The 20,436-nt window shown below is 44.8% G+C and overlaps 1 protein-coding gene across 1 annotated transcript; it reads left to right on the top strand.

Annotated features, from left to right (window-relative positions):
* Window positions 1–792: 792 nt before the first annotated feature.
* On the top strand, window positions 793–19,011 carry smarca4b (SWI/SNF related BAF chromatin remodeling complex subunit ATPase 4b). Its single transcript, XM_079278427.1, has 34 exons — window positions 793–879; window positions 1,456–1,703; window positions 3,001–3,133; window positions 3,787–4,332; window positions 4,488–4,583; window positions 5,468–5,726; window positions 5,993–6,119; window positions 6,246–6,419; window positions 6,532–6,705; window positions 6,819–7,004; window positions 7,100–7,147; window positions 7,756–7,886; window positions 9,087–9,144; window positions 9,225–9,334; window positions 9,478–9,625; window positions 9,739–9,902; window positions 10,033–10,099; window positions 10,266–10,376; window positions 10,831–11,073; window positions 11,192–11,305; window positions 11,507–11,614; window positions 12,410–12,496; window positions 12,866–12,912; window positions 12,999–13,165; window positions 13,306–13,469; window positions 14,069–14,329; window positions 14,422–14,499; window positions 14,598–14,816; window positions 14,948–15,210; window positions 15,765–15,873; window positions 15,994–16,095; window positions 16,791–16,923; window positions 17,093–17,232; window positions 17,428–19,011. Exons 2-34 carry the CDS (start codon window positions 1,494–1,496, stop codon window positions 17,461–17,463), a joined length of 5,013 nt encoding a protein of 1,670 aa, XP_079134553.1. The 5' UTR covers window positions 793–879; window positions 1,456–1,493; the 3' UTR covers window positions 17,464–19,011.
* Window positions 19,012–20,436: the final 1,425 nt, after the last annotated feature.

Here is a 20,436-nt window from a genome sequence, read left to right as displayed (position 1 = left end):
ATTGGCATAAAATGATGCATGCATACATTCATAAAAGTACAACAAAATTCAAAGACGTAATGCAATAAGAGTGAGAGCAAATCTGCTGTGTACAGTACATTTTTCACAGGGATGCGGCCACACTGTAAAATGTTGCTGCAGATTACATGCAGTCCATTGTTCACGAAGTAGGCACTGCAGCTTGTCATTGCAATGCAATGATGTGTTTATTTGTGGAGCATGTTATGTGAGATATGTGCCCCTCATTGGTAGATAGCAAATGTATTTTTCATTTCTTTTTTTGTTCTGTGAAAATCATCCTGTACAGAAAAAAAAAACATTGGTTCATGTTGCGTTAAGGCATCATAGTTTTCAACTCCTCAGAAATCTTAAAATACTTTAGGTTAGTTGTTTATTTTATCACTTCTGTTAAAAATTTGATATTTTTATTTAATCCGAAGTAGCCTACTGCATCTTTTTGTGCTTTATCATTAATCTACTACAATAATTACTATTACTCGGTTCATAGTCCCCAGTGTTTCATGATTTAACAGTCGTGTACACAAATTAATGAAAACAAATATTAACTGAACAAAAAAGTAATGAAGAAAATGATTTTAGCATTTAAATTATTTTTTTAAAGGCCTTATTTAAGCATATGCAGACTCTTATCCTTATATTCTTTAAGGTGTACGTTAAAACCTATATTTGAGTATAACTAAAGGACTCACACACATTGTACAGTACAGACTTCACAAAATGCAGAGCCTTACTGGAGCTGCACACGCATGCGCACTGCCGCACATCCGTGACTAGACATTCGGTCATAGAAGCGGCGCAGGGGGCGCTCGAGCCGTGCCGGCGAAACAAATCAACGCTAGAAGGCACATTACGAAGAGGGTGAGTAGACTAATTGCGTCAACCGCTGCGCCGTCTTTTTCATCCCCCGCAAATACCAACTCGGGAGCGCAGACATTCACCCGGGACTGCCTGTCCTGTTCATGCGGGTAGGTCAGTCGCACAAGCACAGTCCGCCATTCCCCTTTTTCATATTTAACGAGACACCCTTTCGTGGTCGGGGGGGGGAGGGGTTCTCAGTAGCATCATGGGCTCATGTGCATAATTGACTGTGATTGCCCCCGTGTTCAGTTCAAGTGCAGTGGTAGATCCTGCAGCCGTAATTGCATCTGCGCGCAACGGATGATTTGCTGCAGCGCAGTGAGAGAATGGAGTCTTCACCTGACAGGCGTTGGATAAGATTCAACCATATCTTGCAAGGATTGTGCAGCCACATCATTTATCAGAACGGCATAGTTAAATCAGATATGCAGCCTCACTGTCCAGCTGTTTCCAACAGTTCTGTCTAATCAAACCACTAAATGAATATGCTAATTCAGATCAATTACTTTTGCATATTGCAAATGTGTTTCGCAAAGACCCCGCCCTCCTCTCTCTCACCTCTGTCATTTCTCTCAGGTCCCTGTTGCTCACCGAGGAGCAGGAGATCCAGGGCGATGTCAACGCCAGATCCCCCCATGGGAGGCACACCTCGCCCAGGTCCTTCCCCTGGTCCGGGTCCCTCCCCCGGGGCTATGCTGGGCCCCGGGCCCTCCCCGGGCTCCTCTCACGGTATGATGGGCCCCAGCCCGGGCCCTCCCTCCTCTGGACACTCCCAGTCAGGGCCCTCTGCATACGGCCAGGAGAACATGCACCCTCTGCACAAAGTAAGGATGGAGAGACCCCCCAATGTCTTGCTGAGACCAGGCCCGGCTCCAGGCACTGATTTGCAGGGGGGCCTTATGTTGCTTTGGGGGGGGGGCACGTTTTTTTTGTTTGTTTTTTTTACAGCCGATGGTAGCATAGTAGGTCAACTTGTGTATTGAAAGATCAGCAGATAGCAGATTCAGCCACAACAAGACATTTAAAAAATAGGCACATCCAGCAACAACATCAACAACAACAATAACAACACACTCTACAACAACACACTGTGCGGAGTTTGTCCGAAACGGAGCGGAGCACAGCAGCGCAGCATGCAGCAACAACGAAAAGGGCCTACCAACAGCGAGCCTACAACAGAAATTAAGAAAACATTGCTTTGCATCACATATTTGTTTGTTTTTCCAAGAAAGAACAAACACATAGGCCTACAACCAATCATTTAGCCTAGTCCATAGGGCCAGGAGGCTGGATAAAACCAGATAACTCACCATTAGTAGAGCGGGAGACGACGATTGGCCACCGAGTGAAATCTGCGTAGGACAGTGTCCCTCCATTCACTCCTGAACTTCTTTGTTAAGTCCTTCTCGAAAGCTAGCATAATCAGGTTGGCCTTTCGTTTGTGGAGCATCGACTGTCTGTGATCTGAGAAAACATTCTTTAAAGTGGAGAAGGAATTGTCACAGAGGGCCAGTGCACAAAAGTCAGTGCATGTTTCAGAGCAGTTATTACGCTTGGCATTGCCTCAAGAGGCTGGTGAAGGTATTTAAGAACTTTTGCCATTGTCCATCTTCCCCCGTCAGGTGGGGATGTGTCATCCATTCGCGCACGTAGGAACTGGTTAGCAACCGTGTACTCCGTATCCACCACGGACGTGTTGGTGAGCTTCAATAGTGGGGTGATCTTAGATGCGTTGAGAAAATCGGCGTCCTCTGGGTCCAGCACCTTTAATGCACCCATAACCGTGCAGTTGCGCTCTCCGAAGCGCTCCTTGATTTCCCCACACAACCTGCCGCTTCAACGCGCACGTCTGCGCCATAGGTCTTCTGGTTGTCAATCTCTTTGAGGAGGGTGACCAGGTCATCAAATGATCTTAAAACAACAGAGACAGTGCCAAAGTGACCAGTCCAGCGTTGCTCCAAGAGGCGTTTCAACCTCTCTCCCTTGTACAGGATGGCTACTGTTGGTCTCCTATGTTGTTTATTTCAATCTGCTTTTTTCCCTATTAGAACTATGTGATGTTTGCAGCTGAAACTACCAGGATGATAGTTTTGTTTCAAGCCCGTTTGATTTCTCCCACAGTCCATGGAGAGCCTGCATGAGAAGGGGATGGGTGAGGAGGGCCGCTTCAGTCAGATGAAGGGACTGTCTATGAGACAGGGCGGGCACAGTGGTATGGGCCCCCCGCCCAGCCCTCTAGACCAACACTCGCAAGGTAGGCGCTACGTAGACTTAGTTTACACAATTTCACCCTTCCCAGCATTGTGCAAGACCTGTTGTGCGGTCATGTGGCCTGGCCGGCTCATAGGGAGTGTCTCTGTTGTAGCAGGCCGTTACGAGCCGTTGTTTCAAACTCCCTAAAGTTTTTTTTAGTTTTTTTTTTTAGATCAAAACACAGCAGAGCAGCTTAGTGTAACAAAGGCACTGCTACCAGTCACGTAGCAACTTTGTGGCTTTCTCGTTTGCATGCAGCAATAAGGAAGGGACAGAATTAGCACTGTGAATCAGCGTTAACAACATTATGAAACAACAGTCTGATGGGATTTGAATAGTGTGAGGGAGTGACTCATTATCCATCGGGCTACGCTGCAGGCTTTTGTTAAAGGGATAGTTACGACATTTTGGAAAATCAGCTTATTCCCTTTCCTGCTAAGAGTCTCGTGTCGATGCGCTAAATATGAAGCTACAGCCAGCAGCCTGTTTGCTCACCTCAGCATCAAGACTGGAAAGTTCACGAATTAACACCTCATGTCTCGTTTGTTTAATATGAACCACAAAAACATCAATTTGTGGTATTACTGGGATTTTTTATGGGAATATTTCTTGGTCAGACAAATATTTCCCGAAATGTCAAATGTATCCTTCCAGGTTACCACTCTCCATTGGGTGGCTCTGACCACTCCAGCCCTGTCCCTTCAAATGGCCCCCCCTCTGGACCTCTTATGCCATCCTCCTCCTCCTCCTCTGGTGGTCCCGGCTCTGCCTCTGCACCTTTGGATGGCGATCAACACACCGTGGGTCCCAATAACCGGCCTGGCCCTCCAGGTAGCTCCGGCCCAGGCCCCAGCCCTGGACCCAGCCTGGGCCCCGGTGTCTCCAGCCTCGTTCCTGGCCTTGAACCTGGAGGCCTTCATTGCCCTGGAGGTCCTGGAGGTCCTGCAGGCCCGACTCCTTTCAACCAAAACCAGCTTCACCAACTCAGAGCCCAGATCATGGCTTATAAGATGCTGGCCCGGGGGCAGCCCCTGCCAGACCACCTCCAGATGGCTGTCCAAGGGAAGAGGCCGATGCCCGGGATGCAGCAGCAGCCCATGCCCAGCCTGGCTCCCGGAACTGGAGGCGGGCCAATAGGTGGGCCAGCAGGACCAGTACCAGTGCCTGGGCCTATGGGCTCAGGCTACAGTCGAGTTCATGGTGAGCATACACGGGAAAATGTGTGGAATACCAAGATATACCCTGTGGTCTGATGGGCAAATTATCTTTTTTTTTTCAAATTGTTTTTTATTTATATTTTGTGTTCTAAATGCACCAAAAGTCTTAGAATAATTTGCACATATTTGTTTCTTTAGGAATGATGGGTCCCAACATGCCTCCTCCAGGCCCATCGGGTCCAGCTGGGATGCAGGGACAAAACCCAAACGGACCTCCGAAGTCCTGGCCTGAAGGTATGAAGGTGCTGCTGCTGCGAGAGCTTGGACTCTCACTAGTGTGAGTGATATTGGTTAGAGGAAGAGGGGCTGAGTGAAAGCTGGTAAGTTCATATGAATTCCAGTTCAGACTCTTAATCCGGGTAAGAAAAGTAGTATACAGTTAGGAACAATATGTTCATATGCCAATATATGAGGCCAAGTGTGTCATCATTTAAGAATTTCTAAATAAGATGTTATGGTTTTAGCATTATGTTCACATTGTAGCCCCTGGCACATTATAATGTGTTGATACAGGCTGCATATTCTTACATTTATTCTCCCTTCCAGTATTTATCCTGATATTAATCCAAGCTAAATATTTTTGTTAAAGATGCTTGCATTCTTCAAAATGTGACCAGATGCAGTTGGGCATCCTAGTATTTTTGGCATACTGTGTTTGACTTAGTAAGTATTGGGACACACTAGATCTCTTTCTGGCATATTAAATAGTGTTTTATTATGGGTAATGAAACGCACGGCATGTTTATTTGCTGGCAGTCTACTTCTTCCCTGTCTTTGTTGGTGCATTAAAACGTTTCATTGGTGCCTTTATGGAATAGCGTGAAAACCAACGGCTGGTATGTGTACGCCGTCGCCCTCATGGTTGTGCACAATACAAACAATATTCCCACTCTTAAAAACATTGCTCTATAGTGCCACCAGTGGTCAATAACTCCCCAGACTACCTTTAAGCAGAAAATACATAACTTCCTGTGCAGCAGAAGATTTCATGTTTCAGTGTCCTCTGGTCGAAATTTAGCCAAAAACAGAATTATAGGGAGGGACACTAAAATAATATGTCATGAAAATAATACATTTTGTCGACCTTTCCTTCATTCCCACTCTCCACTTCCCTCCAGGTCCCATGGTGAACGCAGCAGCGCCCTCCAACGCACCGCAAAAGCTTATTCCCCCTCAGCCCACAGGTCGGCCCTCTCCTGCCCCGCCCTCAGTTCCCCCCGCCGCCTCCCCAGTAATGCCGCCACAGACTCAGTCCCCCGGCCAGCAAGCACAGCCCACTCCCATGATGCCTTACCACGGCAAGCAGAACCGCATTACCCCCATTCAGAAACCCTGCGGCCTCGACCCAATGGAGATACTGCAGGAGAGGGAGTTCAGGTACGCCAGGGGATTCACACGTTCCCTCATCTCATTTACTTTTTCTGGAGCGGAAAATGGCTGAATCTGAAGGGTTGAATGGTGACTGCACAATGTACTATAAACAGGACATTGCTGGAGAGTTTTCTTGCTGAATTTATTTTAAGCAATTCAAAACGTTTGAAGTTTTTTTCTTGTATACTGTGTACCAGAGGTACTCAGAATCCAAAGTAAAAAAAACACACCATAAATAATTCATAGTAAAATGCAACTTAGCACTCCCTCAGGTTACAGGCTCGTATGACTCATCGTATTGCTGAACTGGAGAACCTGCCGGGCTCTCTGGCTGGTGATCTACGTACCAAAGCTACTATAGAGCTCAAAGCCCTCCGACTGCTGAACTTCCAGAGACAGGTATGCACACACCAAATGGTCACCTTCAACCTTCTCAGCATCGCATTTCTTTTGCGTGTTTTCGTTGCCGTCGTTGGTGTTGATGATGTTTTTGCGTATTGGTCCGTGCGTGTTAACTATCCACAGTTGCGTCAGGAGGTGGTGGTGTGTATGCGCCGCGACACAGCTCTGGAGACCGCCCTCGATGCCAAGGCCTACAAGCGAAGCAAGCGGCAGTCTCTGCGAGAGGCGCGCATCACGGAGAAACTGGAGAAACAGCAGAAGATCGAGCAAGAGCGCAAGCGCAGACAGAAACATCAGGTGGAGGACAAATACAGTCGTGATGTCACCTATGAGATTAAATGTGATCTTTTTTTTTTCATGGCTCCTCTTCATCTGTGTTTCGTCTTCGGCGCATGCGCTCCGTTCTCAGGAGAACCTCAACAGCATCCTGCAGCACGCCAAAGACTTCAAAGAGTACCACCGCTCCATCACGGGCAAAATGCAGAAACTGACCAAAGCGGTGGCGACGTACCATGCCAACACGGAACGGGAGCAGAAGAAAGAGAATGAGCGCATCGAGAAGGAGAGGATGAGGAGGCTCATGGTAAGGAGGAACCACACGGGCGCAGTCACGCAAGCATGAACGTCACACACTTGCCAGTATACGCATGCTGCTACACACACTGTATGTGCGTCTATCCCCACCCCCTTTCCCAGGCTGAGGATGAGGAGGGCTATCGTAAACTGATTGACCAGAAGAAGGACAAGCGTCTGGCCTACCTGCTGCAGCAAACCGACGAGTACGTCGCCAACCTCACCGAGCTGGTACGAGCTCACAAAGCTGTGCAGGCCCTCAAGGAGAAAAAGAAGAAGAAAAAGAAGAAGAAGAAGAAAAAGAAGAAGGTATGGGGAACACCAGGAGCTGTGATCTTTGTTTGTGAAAATGAATGAGTTGTATGTGGGTCTCTGTTGTGACTAGTCAGCTTCTTGTCTCACAGTTGGAGATCGCTGAGGCTCAGACCGCTGCCATGGGCCCTGATGGAGAGGTGAGCAGATGCAACAGCTGTAGTGATGGCATTCAAAATAGTTGTAAATATTACTGTGTGTCTATTCCAGTGAGAAAGAAGTAGTTAAAGGGGATATTAAAAGTCAATGATTTTTGCTCTTTAAATATGTTGGGTTCACAACACTGGGAATCTTTGTTTATTTGCTTTCTGTGGTCTCCATAGAGACCTCCTTTTAAACACAGCATCGACCAAACTTCACACATAGCTTCAGCAGGGTAATATTTTTCTTTCGAGTGTTGTCATGGCAAAAAAAGTAAAACCTTTTTGCTCCCAAAATGATTTTTTTTGTTCACCGTGCAAATATTTACCAGCTATATTTTCATGGTGCACAAAGCGGCACAAACAAACATCACCGTATTATATGTACATATCTCAAACCAATGGCTATCTGCAACTCGTGACCACTCAATGCCATGTGTGCATACGGGTAGAAATAATATTCATGCAGCCTACACTCTACTTAAATTGGATATTTGCTCGATACTTATTGGTTGTTAAACTCAACTTTCACACACATCAGCCACCATTTAAACCCAGCCCACGGAAACTAGCCCCGTCCTAAAGATAACTTGCTTGGTCCCCTGCAGCCTCTGGATGAGACGAGTCAGATGAGTGACCTGCCCGTGAAGGTCATCCATGTGGACAGTGGGAACATCCTGACAGGAGTGGACGCTCCTGAAGCCGGACAGCTGGAGACCTGGCTGGAGATGAACCCCGGGTGAGACCGGCTGAAGAGAGGAAGAGTGGCTTGTGTGTGAGAATGTGTGTGTCTGTGGCTGTAGGTGCTGCAATGTCTGTCGGTCTGTCGGTCTGTTGATAGGTCTGGGCAATATATCGATATCTTGATACGAGACTAGATATCATCTTAGATTATTTTGGATGTCGTAATATGGCATTAGTGTTGTCTTTTCCTGGTTTTAGACGATGCATTACAGTAAAGTGATGTTCTTTTCTGAACTTAGCTGTTCTATCGTTTGCCTTTACCCACTTACTCATTAAGGCCACATTACTGATGATTATTTATCAAAAATCTCATTGTGTAAATATGTTGTGAAAGCACCAATGGTCAACCATAACATATTGTTGTTGACGTATTTGGTAAAAAATATTATATTATTATTATATAATATTATTATTGGATTTTTGATTTTCTCCTCATCGCCCAGCCCTATCGAAATACTGCATCTTGACAAGGGATGAATGTCCATGAAATTCAAGGTCCAGAGAGGAAAAAAATGATAAATATGTGATGACCCCTTTGACTTTTCATCTTGCACCATCAACTGGCTCGACTCTTAGTTGTAACTTAGATGCTTCAGTGCTACATAACATGGTAAAGGTGCTAACTGTATGCACATTTGCATGCTAAATGAACAACTTTACCTTTATTGTCCCCCAGGGTTCATTTGTCTTGCAGCAAAAACATCATAACTGTATGCTAGTTAGCTTAACATTACGTTGCTAAACATAAGCATGTTAACTTGCAAATATTATGATGCTAAAAGGCTAAATATTACCTGTCAGCATGTTAATGTCTGGTTGTTGTTACCACGTATGTCAGCTTTTATGCTAACTCATGCTAGCATGCTACGTTATCAATCACTTCAAAGCACAGCTGAGCCTAACTATACCGGAAGTTCCACTCGGTCTGATAAAAATTGAGTTGTACTGAGTTGAAGTTGTCCTTCCAGTTTTCAGACAGCATAATGTTTGTTTCCTGGTATGTTATGAACGGTATAGCCTCACAGGGCTGCTAGCATGGCTTCCGTTCGCTAGTTTATTTTATTTAATACGCTTTAGGGCTTTTGTGTGTGTGATTAAACATGGACTTGTGCATGAGGATGACTTGTACAGTAATAATGTGCAGATACAGGGTCCGTTAGTTGACTTAATTTGAGTATGCTCGTATTCTGTCCAGTTATGAGGTGGCTCCTCGCTCAGACAGTGAAGACAGCGAGGAAGAGGAAGAGGAGGAGGTGGGTGGTTTTTAAAGACATGTTGACATGAAGCCAGTTTCACATTCACTGCTACTGGTCACTGACAAGCTGTCTGGCAGGAGGAAGAGGAGGAGCCTCAGCCATCAGCTACCCAGGTGGAGGAAAAGAAGAAGATTACAGACCCTGACAGCGAGGACGTGTTGGAGGTGGACGTCCAGCACATCCTTGAGTGAGTACGCATATGGAGTATCGCACTTAAATACACTTTTGTACCAGTTATGTTCTCAGGGCCACCGTAAACAAAGCAAAAGCATGTGCTCAACAGGTATTTACAAAATGATCGAATAAAGCTGCTGTGTGTGTCCTCCGCAGAAACGCTAAGCAGGATGTGGATGACGAGTACAGCGGCGCAGCGTTCGCCCGAACCCTCCAGTCTTATTATTCAGTGGCTCACGCTGTCACAGAGAAGGTGGAGAAACAGTCCACCTTGTTAGTAAATGGACAACTCAAACAGTATCAGGTGAACACAGTCCAATGCGATCAATTACATGATGGTCACTCTCTTGCACAAAGACATGTTTAATGTTAGGACTTGACAAGGGAGGTAAATGTTTTGCTTGACGTGTCTGTCAGATTAAAGGTCTGGAGTGGCTGGTTTCCCTCTACAACAACAACCTGAATGGGATCCTGGCGGACGAGATGGGTTTGGGAAAAACCATCCAGACCATCGCCCTCATCACGCACCTCATAGAGCACAAACGGCTCAATGGGCCCTCCCTCATCATTGTACCCCTCTCGTTAGTGTAACCTCTTCATTTTGTTCTCGCTCGTCAGGGAAGTGATTTACACTACAAATAAAGAAAAAAAGGATGTTTTATTGTTCCGAATGAATTGCCAAATGACAACAGAGCTGTCTCTCATTGACAGAACTCTTTCTAACTGGGTGTATGAGTTTGACAAGTGGGCGCCGACGGTGGTGAAAGTGTCCTACAAGGTGGGTTTTTGCAGCCAAGAACATGTTTCTAAAGATGCACTTATTTTTATTGTATTAGTATTGCTTTTTTTGTAAAATATTGTCAATATTTCTTTTTTATTAGACATGCTATATATCTATGAATTTTTTTCAATATATCTGGAATTACATTCTTTTTGGCTTTCAGGGGTCTCCTGCTGCCAGACGAGCGTTCCTCCCCCAACTGCGCAGTGGCAAGTTCAACGTTTTACTCACCACTTACGAGTACATCATCAAGGACAAACAAGTACTGGCCAAGGTGAGAACGGATGTACAAACAAACACGAGCGGAAGGACCCGCACAAACAGACCCAGGCAGTCATAGTGTCATTCCTAGTTCTTAATCACTTGACTTTGAGGTTTCGATGTCTTTTTTTCGTTTGTCGTCTCACACTCCCTAAATCCCCAAAAGTCTGAAAGTGTTTCATCCTGGCCAATCTGACCCCCCTGTTTGTCAGTGCTTTCTCCTAGGTGCTGCCACACTGTAGTCATATAGGCTCATATAGGCTTCCTGACTGCTCAAAGGTGGATGTTGTAGTTCAGGCAAGAATCGCTCAAAAAGCTTTGGCTCGGGCCGGAGCCAGCGCGCCTCACGAGGACAGAGAGGACAAGAGATGTTTCCTTCTCTGTTTTTTGGTTGATTTGGATGCAGTTAAACAGTATAGCAGCAACTTTATCCAGACGTGCTCCTCCCCTCTCCTCAACCCCAACAGATTCGTTGGAAGTACATGATCGTGGATGAGGGCCACCGGATGAAGAACCATCACTGCAAGCTGACCCAGGTCCTGAACACCCACTACCTGGCCCCGCGGCGGGTCCTGCTGACGGGCACGCCCCTGCAGAACAAACTACCCGAGCTCTGGGCGTTGCTGAACTTCCTCCTGCCCACCATCTTCAAGAGCTGCATCACCTTCGAGCAGTGGTTCAACGCCCCGTTCGCCATGACCGGAGAGAAGGTGGAGAGAAGGGCTCGGTTGTAGCCACGTCACATTTGCTTATTTTAAGAAAAGCCTTTGACAGACGACGACAGGCACGAGGTAAAATTGCCAAATGTCTGCCTCTTTCACTCTGCAGGTGGACCTCAATGAAGAGGAGACCATCTTGATTATCCGTCGTCTCCACAAAGTACTTCGGCCCTTCCTGTTACGCAGATTAAAGAAGGAAGTGGAGGCACAGCTTCCAGAGAAGGCATGTTTCACCTAATTTAGCACACACAGCGAACTAATATACTAACACATGAGAAGAGACCAGCACATATTAGTCCAGATGATCTCCTAATGGATGGGAAAGAAAACCTCTAGTGGTCACTCGTATGTTTTAAAATAATATCATGATTACAATGCTGGTGAACTTCTTTCATTAGTTCCCCCTGTCTCTCCTCTCCGTCAGGTGGAATACGTGATCAAGTGTGACATGTCGTCTCTTCAGAGGGTGCTGTACAGGCACATGCAGGCTAAGGGGATCCTGCTCACTGATGGATCAGAGAAGGACAAGAAGGTGAGGACACAAACACTGTGTGGCTATTTGGCTCAGGCATTAATAGAACTCAACAACATCAAAATAACTCAGTTTTGTGTTTTAGGAAGTTGATGTGTCCCGTACTGTCCGTTTACTTTCCGTCATCGAAAATGTTCTCAATTTTGGAAATGACAGTTGTGAAACACGACAGCCGTGGCCGGAGGCATTGTGTTTCCCGGTTCGGTCAATTCGCGTGAAAGCAATATTTCATGAACGCCTGGCAATTTGGCAAAAAAGTCCACTTGGATTCAAGTTGACATTTCTAAAAAATTCATATGCTAATTATGAAAATTTCACACAAATGTCTTTGAGGATAAAATGATGAAGTGATGACAATTTGGACAGACATGGCTGTGAACTGCAACTTGACTGGTTTGTGGAGGTAAACAACCACAAAGTGGTAATTCTAGTTCATAATAGGCTCAACAATAAGTGGCACTACATCATTTATATGATCACACCTGGAGAGTTATTGAAGGAGACGGGTCTAGTAGATTATTGGGCTTTCACTGTGAGAAAAGACTTGAATTGCTTATTTGTCATTCATAAAGAAATTTCAGGAAATGTTCAAAATGAAAAGAAAATAGATCTTTATTTATTGGTGCTGGTGCTGAAGTTTAATTGTCATTCTCACTTTTAAATACGTATCGCTTTAATTGAAGCCCAGAGGGAGAATCGATGACTGCCTTTGGACAACCCTTTATGAATCAATGTTGAATGAAAGAATAACCTTGTGATTACAAGCTGTACGTTTTGTCTGGTTGCGTTTACCAGGGTAAAGGAGGCACAAAGACCCTGATGAACACCATCATGCAGCTGAGGAAGATCTGTAACCACCCGTACATCTTCCAGCAAATAGAGGTGATGCAAAAACATTTAGTCGCTCAGTTATTTCTTTCACTGTGTTCTGTGTAAATGTGTCAGGACATAAGGAGCTAGAGAGGTTCAATCCACTGCTGTGTGGTAGCTCTCTGCCATCATCGTGAATGGGTGAATGATCGGCAACAACCTTGTAAAGTGCTTTGGATAAAAGTGGCATTTACCGTGTGTAAAATCCAGAAAGCACACAAACCGATCCATGCAAAGAAATCTCTTTTCACACACTAGATTGACTTGGCAATTCAATAGGAAGCTTAGCGGTACAAGCTCTTCAACTGAAGCCTCATACTAAAGTGTTCAACTTTGTGTATATGACTGAATTAAAGAATAAGTTTTTGTTTGCTTTTGTAGGAATCTTTCTCTGAACATTTAGGATTCTCTGGTGGGATAGTCCAGGGGTAAGTGCTAGTTCCTCTTTAGGTCAAGATCACACACACACACACGCTGTAACCTTTGTAACCCACACCGCTTACCTTTACGTCAGCGCTGACCTGTATCGAGCATCGGGAAAGTTTGAGGTGTTGGATCGAATCCTGCCAAAGCTGAACGCAACAAACCACAAAGTGCTGCTCTTCTGTCAGATGACCACGCTCATGACCATCATGGAGGACTACTTTGCCTATCGCAGCTTCAAGTATCTGCGTCTGGATGGTGAGACAGTTCACTTGGAGATGGTTGTGAATTTCAAAACTAATTTTTCCCTGAAATCTTCCTGTGACACTTTGCTGCTTGTTTTTCCTTCATTTCCTTCATGTGCTCCTCTTCTCTCTTGTCCACCTCTTACATCTCAGGCACTACGAAAGCTGACGATAGAGGAATGTTGCTGAAGACATTTAATGAACCAGGGTCAGACTACTTTATCTTCCTCCTGAGCACAAGAGCTGGAGGCCTCGGCCTCAACTTGCAGTCTGCCGACACAGTGGTTATTTTTGACTCTGACTGGAACCCACATCAGGTGTGATGCATGTTTGTTTTAATTTACAAAAGACACCGTTTAATCAAAGCAACTTCAATTTGCTCTCAGATGTAGCAGAGGCGAGTGTCTGGAGGACACTTACTATACACACACAACAATAGACATGAACACAGCAGCACACAGACTTCAGGGTCAGACAATAAATGGTCAGTTTGTTTGAGTTCAACAAGAGAATAGTGTAAACCAAAAGAAAATGAATGTCTCACAGTATTATACAACGTTTCAATTGACTTATGAGTTTCTTTTTCTTTTTTTTGGATCACAGTGTATTATAATTCCCATAGTAACACATTATACTCTTTTTTTATAATGCATTGTAATCACCGTTTGTTGCATTATAATGTGATTGTAAGTTACTTTAAGTGGTCATTGTTTGATTTAAGTAAAGTGAAAAAAGATGAAATCTATGTTCTAAAACTGAGTAAAAGTTATTTTACAATGACCACTTATAATTACATTATAATGCATTATAACAGTAATTATAATGTAACTATAGGAATTATAATACATCCTTGGAAAAAAAGAAGTGTGAGTGACTGACCAGCAATTATGAAGTATCTGTCTTTGTCCTGCTCCAGGACCTGCAGGCTCAGGACAGAGCCCACCGCATCGGTCAGCTGAACGAGGTGCGCGTGCTGCGCCTCTGCACGATCAACAGCGTTGAGGAGAAAATCCTGGCCGCTGCCAAGTACAAACTGAACGTGGACCAAAAGGTCATTCAGGCCGGCATGTTTGACCAAAAGTCCTCCAGCCACGAGCGCAAGGCCTTCCTGCAGGCCATTCTGGAACACGAGGAGCAAGACGAGGTCGTGGGCCAGGAAGTGTGTCTACGCATTAATGTGCGTGCGTGCGTGCACCGGAAACACCGTTGTTTTTTTAAAGCGTGAGCTTGCTTATGCTCCGCTTGCCAATGTGTGCCTGCTGTGTTCAGGAGGAGGATGAGGTGCCCGATGACGAGACGGTCAACCAGATGATCGCCCGGAGCGAGGAGGAGTTCGACCAGTTCATGGTCAGTGTTCGGAGGCTGAATTACAGCTCATGCAGACGTAACTCCTCTCCCTACTCATTCGTTACGTTGCCCTTCTTTTCTTCGTCTCCCTCCCTCAGCGTATGGACATGGACCGCCGTCGCGAGGAGGCCCGTAACCCTCGGCGAAAACCTCGTCTGATGGAGGAGGACGAGCTGCCCACCTGGATCATGAAGGACGACGCCGAGGTTGAACGACTGACCTGCGAGGAGGAGGAGGAGAAGTTGTTTGGACGCGGATCTCGGCAGCGGAAGGAGGTGGACTACAGCGACTCACTGACGGAGAAGCAGTGGCTCAAGGTCAGTAGCCTCAATGGGGAAAGGGCAGAGAACCAGATGTCAAATTCAAATTCAAAATAAAAACTCTTTGCTTCATTTTTTGTGGTGTCAATACCTTTGCTTTAATCTTGCAGTCTATGTTTCCCGTGCAGGCGATAGAGGAGGGCACGCTGGAGGAGATCGAGGAGGAGGTGCGTCACAAAAAGACGACCCGAAAGAGGAAGCGGGACCGCGACCTGGATCTCCCCGGTCCCTCCTCTTCCTCGGGGGGACGAGGACGAGGGGACAAAGACGAGGATGGGAAGAGGCAGAGGAAGAGGGGACGACCGCCTGCTGAGAAACTCTCCCCGAACCCCCCCGTCCTCTCGAAGAAGATGAGGAAGATCGTGGACGCCGTCATCAAGTATAAAGACAGGTAGCTCGCACGTTTTCTGGTGCACTTCCCTGAACATTTATAGAAACTGAAAAAAGTCCCTTTGCATTTTTCACAACCGCTCACGCACATTTCCTCAGTTGATTTTGTTCTGCCCTCACTGAAACATCACCGATCAGACATTTAGACTGTCATGCTTATGAATTAACCTATTAGATGTCACACAAATGGCATCAAACACGGACACCACTTTATACCAGTACTCAATGAAAAAAATCAGCAGTTTTTATTATTTGGTTTTCATATGTTCGTTGACAGTGTTCTATGTATGAAGATGTGCGACTATGGTTAACAGAGAAACTAATGTGAAGAGAAAAATCCCACATTTTCAGCTAGAAACTGGCAAACAGTAGTTGATCTGAACTGTGAAGCTAAAATGAACACATTTAGTTCATAGATAAGAGTCCGTCATCTCTCACCCATCGTGTTTGAATAGAATAAATGAACGACGGGGGATTTGATGTGCTGAATTCAATCAGCTTTCAGGTGTTGATAAAAGTGTTTTCGTCTCATCCTGATGATGTCGTTTCCTGCAGCGCCAGTGGGCGTCAGCTGAGCGAGGTGTTCATCCAGCTGCCGTCTCGAAAAGAGCTGCCGGAGTACTACGAACTGATCCGCAAGCCTGTGGACTTCAGGAAGATCAAGGTTAATCAGAAGGAAACAAAAAAACACACACAACAACAACAATAAAGAAAATGTTACGGTCAAAGGATGTGGCGTTTCTCTTATATATTCAGTGTTGCACGTACTGTATCTTCGCTGTAGGAGAGGATTCGGGGTCATCGCTACCGCAGTCTGGGTGACATGGAGAGAGACGTCATGCTGCTCTTCCAAAACGCTCAGACCTTCAACTTGGAGGGATCGCTGGTGAGACTTACTTCACTCACGCATGCAGAAAAACAGCTGCTGTCCTCGTCTCGACTGTGTACTGTTCAGCATACGGCTCTCACTCGGTGTATGTCTGATTTTTACCCACTGCAGAAATGAATATTTGTCTTACTTTCATATCTCAGCCACTACTTGTCCTTTATTTAGGATACTTCGAGGTCATTATACATGTATTTACTGTGCTCTTTTGTTATATATATATATATACATACCCTGATTGACATGACCAGAAAGCTTTGAATAAAATCAATAATACATATTTTTTTCCTCTTACCTGTAGTGCTATTTATCAATCTAGATTGTTTTAGTGTGAGATGCCTAGTTTTGGAAATAAATTGTATACTATTACTCTCAACAAGGTCTGTGGATTATCTCGAAAATACCGCATAATCCCATTATAATGGGGAGAAATCGGCTGATATCTCCCAAAGTTGGCAACTCACACCGAAACAATCTAGACTTAGAATATATAGAAGACCTTAGAATATATGCATCTTATTCATGACTGGCCCAGCAGACGCCTACATCATGCATGGCGGATGGCTTTTGCTCTCTATCTGCCTCCATCATAAAACGCTGACAATCACACGTGAACTGTGGTCACTGAGAGCACCGTTGTTACCTCTATGCACTTGATGTTGATAGTAGGCGGTTCTTTTCTACCATGTGAGCAGATATACGAAGACTCCATCGTCCTCCAGTCAGTGTTTACCAGTTTGAGGCAAAAGATCGAGAAGGAGGAGGAAAGTGAGGGAGAGGAGAGCGAGGAAGAGGAAGAGGAGCTGGAGGAAGAATCGGAGTCTGAATGTAAGCTTCCATGTCCGAGTGAAGAGAGCGGCACAGGACTGTTGTTAAGTTTTAGTCTGTTGTTGTTTGTATAATGTAAGTTATCTTTTCTTGTTGATTTGAGTTGTACTTGTTGTGATGTCCTTTTTCCCACTGACCCTTTATCACATGAAACACACACTGTCTCCAGCTCGCTCGGTGAAAGTGAAGATCCGTCTGGGAAAGAAGGATAAGGGTGGAGATCGAGGGAAGGGACGCAGCAGACGAACAGGACGCACCAGAGCCAAACCTGTTGTCAGTGATGACGACTCCGAGGATGAGCAGGAAGAGGTAACTCCCTGTGTGTGTGTGTGTGTGTGTGTGTGTGTGTGTGTGTGTGTGTGTGTGTGTGTGTGTGTGTGTGTGTGTGTGTGTGTGTGAGACGACATTTCTTCTCCATTCTTAACTATGTCTTTCTACCAACTTTATCTTATCAGATGTTATGTAGCAGACATTCTCTAGTTGTCTCTTGTATCTCTCCTCCAGGAGCGCACCCCCAGTGCCACTGACGAGGAGTCCTGAACTGTACCGTGAGGTGGGAGAGAAGAGGGCATGAAGGGACACCCCACCTACTCAAGCCCTGCATTTACAGTAAATAAATCCATCCACCCTCAGTCCAATGTCACAGGACTCAAATAGAAAGGACAGTACCGTCCAAACAGGAACAGATGCGTATCGACATCAAGGTGGAAACGCTACACAGACAATATCGTGAAATGCACAAATGAATTGGAACACAGACGGATCACATCAGCTTTTTATCTCCGTGTGCAATTTCAGGAGCGTCTTTGGTCAGTTTCTATGAGAATGTTGTCAGTGTGCGGATTTTAAAAACGCTCCTGGGACTCAGCTCGACTTAGAAAATATACTGCAAATATCATGAAGCCATCTGTAATTGCAACAATTAAAACTGTAACACTTTCGTTAAAGTCCCACTATTTACCATTTATAAGCAGTATATAAACGCAGTTAATAAATGGTTGATAACATGCTGTAACGTAGTTGTACGCAGCTGTAAGGACATTTTCATTTTTACAGTAAATGTAATTCTCCTATGAAGACGTATTTTATATTATTACTTTTGTGTTTTACTATATTTTAGCTGACTGTAGGAGGAGTTATAGCTGTTGACAAATACATGAATGTGTATATCTGCTTACAAGTACAATATAGTGTGTTATAAACCACTTGTTCAATCTTTGTACAGTGTTTATAAATGCTTATAGTGTTGCCATTACAAGCATTCGGTAAGAGGAATGATGGTTTTGTCAGTTAAACTCTGACACAACAAGACATTTCATTTCCTGTATTTATCCAGATTTTGTCTTCCTTTTTTTTTGGGACAAATTGTGATCCAAAGTGAGTCCTTAACTCACCCGAGGAGTTAGAACTGGCGGGATCCAGTAAAGTGACGCAAACAACGTTGAATGTGAACAGAAAATGTTTTCAGACGGAGCTGTGTTTTCACCCAGCGACTACCTTCCCTTCCTCTTACCTGGACACACAGACCAGATGTTTTCACCTCTGCTTCACTGTTGGGATTTGTGTTGTAACAACAGCCAGCCAGCGTGGAGCCACTGTAATGACAGAGGTGTGTGCACATCGCATATCTGTGACCGGCGCGCACTGTTGGGAGTTGTGGATCCAGCCAGGTTGTTTCCAGACCTCTCAGAAGCTCTTTGGCAACTCACCACAGTTGACTGAGGTTTAATGGAGTTGGGTCCAGGTCACTGTAACAACCCTGCCGCTGCATATACTTCCAATGTAAGCACTTATAACTGTTGATCGTAGACTTAATGAATCATGAGGTCGTATTCCATCAATGAGTGCTGTAACTTTAATTGCTTCTCCTTCAGTTGTTGTGTGGTGATTTTAAGATTTCTGAACTGTTCAATGTACTTTGGCACTTTTTCTGTGTTTGATTTCAAGACAAAGGACCAGAGGGACAGTGGCTCCTCTCTGCTTGTGAACGCCTCACGGCTGTACGGTGTTGGATATACTGTATAGAATGTACTTTTAGGGCATAATGTCAATGCTGTGCTCATCGTCGCTGGAACTCGAAACGTAACAATAAATCACAGTAAAAGCAAATGTTTGTCGTTTGTGTGACGTAGTGCTGAATTCATAAACTGATTCGCCAGTTGACAGAAAATGAATCGGCAGCTTTTGGGATTTTTTTCAAGGAAAAATTCCAAAAATGTGCTTGTTCCACTTTCCAAATGATGCCAATTTGCTGTTTTTCTTTGCCTTGTGCGATAGTAAATGGAATATCTTTGAGTTTTAAACTATTAATTGAACCAAAAACAGATATTTAAAGACGTCACCTTGGGCTCTGGGAAATTGTGATATCCATCTTTACCATTTTCTGACTTAATATAATCAGCAGATTAAAAAAGCACTGCTGCATTGACATTCAGTGACTCTCATCACATATTTTCACAATCTTTCGATGAGAATAAAAGCCGTGTAGCGCCGACTAGGCTTTACATTTGAGGCCCAATAAACCTTAAAACAGCTCAAACTTCAATCATTCAATCTGTTGATGTACTGCCTGTGTTTGACCACTAGGAGGCCTCACACTGACACGGGTCAGTCTTGTCATTTCACTACTGCCTTGTGAACCAGGACAACCTTTTGAATGAAACTGCTGAAACTTTCCCCCTGAACGTCCCAGGATTTAAATCTTTTCACAAAGGAAAAGTGTGACACTACAACGTAGAGTCACTTCGTTCAGATGTTGCTTTGCCCCGACCTGACCTTATCCCCAACTTGTCCGATACCTCCAACATAACATTAAATACAACATCAACATATAACCTTGACTCACTTCTCAGAAAGGTAATGCAAATAAATAAATACAGACGCTCTTCATCCAGGTGATATAAACAGCCTTGCTGTACCTCATATCCATGTTTATTCTGTACGCAGGTTTGGCTGCCACTGAGAGAAACATGTCGAATGTTTTACTTTTCATTGTTCAAACAAGTCCATGGCCACAGTTCCCTTAACTAGCTTCATAATGACCCTCACACTTCTGTGTTCCAGCAATACATCCACAGACTTCTCTTTATAGATTCAACAGAGGATCTTTTAAAGGAAGTTATTCTTCTTTAAATCAAGTTGTATTATCCCGTGATGCACAGACTTTGCAATGCAAATCTAGAGACGTGTACGTTGAAAAAGGCCTGAACGACTGAGGGACCATGAGTTGTGATTACGACACACAACACCTGACATAAGGACACACACTCTCCCACAAAAGAGTGTGTGACGTATTGAACGTGTTGTCCCTGAGACACTGGACAAGAAAACGTGCAGTCGGTTTTAGATAAAGCAGCGCACACTCTGTCCGTCTCACCAAGTCTTTGTTGTCCGTTTGGTTGAGAGACGCTCGTTGATAACGAGTGTGTGATAAGAAGTCAAGGCCCGTGAAGGCCGGCCTGCATGAAGACCAACATGCATTGAAACTGTGTAGTCCTCATTTAAATCTGTGTT

The sequence above is a fragment of the Melanostigma gelatinosum genome (assembly GCF_949748355.1).
Source record: "Melanostigma gelatinosum genome assembly, chromosome: 11".
NCBI lineage: Eukaryota > Metazoa > Chordata > Actinopteri > Perciformes > Zoarcidae > Melanostigma > Melanostigma gelatinosum.
This window is presented reverse-complemented; position numbering and strand designations above follow the sequence as displayed.

Excerpts from the sequence above, each read along its gene's own strand:
- smarca4b (XM_079278427.1), top strand. The coding sequence starts at position 1,494 with ATGTCAACGCCAGATCCCCCCATGGGAGGCACACCTCGCCCAGGTCCT. Across the intron at positions 15,211-15,764 it reads GTCATCAAGTATAAAGACAG|CGCCAGTGGGCGTCAGCTGA; the intron begins GTAGCTCGCACG and ends CGTTTCCTGCAG. Across the intron at positions 17,233-17,427 it reads CCGAGGATGAGCAGGAAGAG|GAGCGCACCCCCAGTGCCAC; the intron begins GTAACTCCCTGT and ends TCTCTCCTCCAG.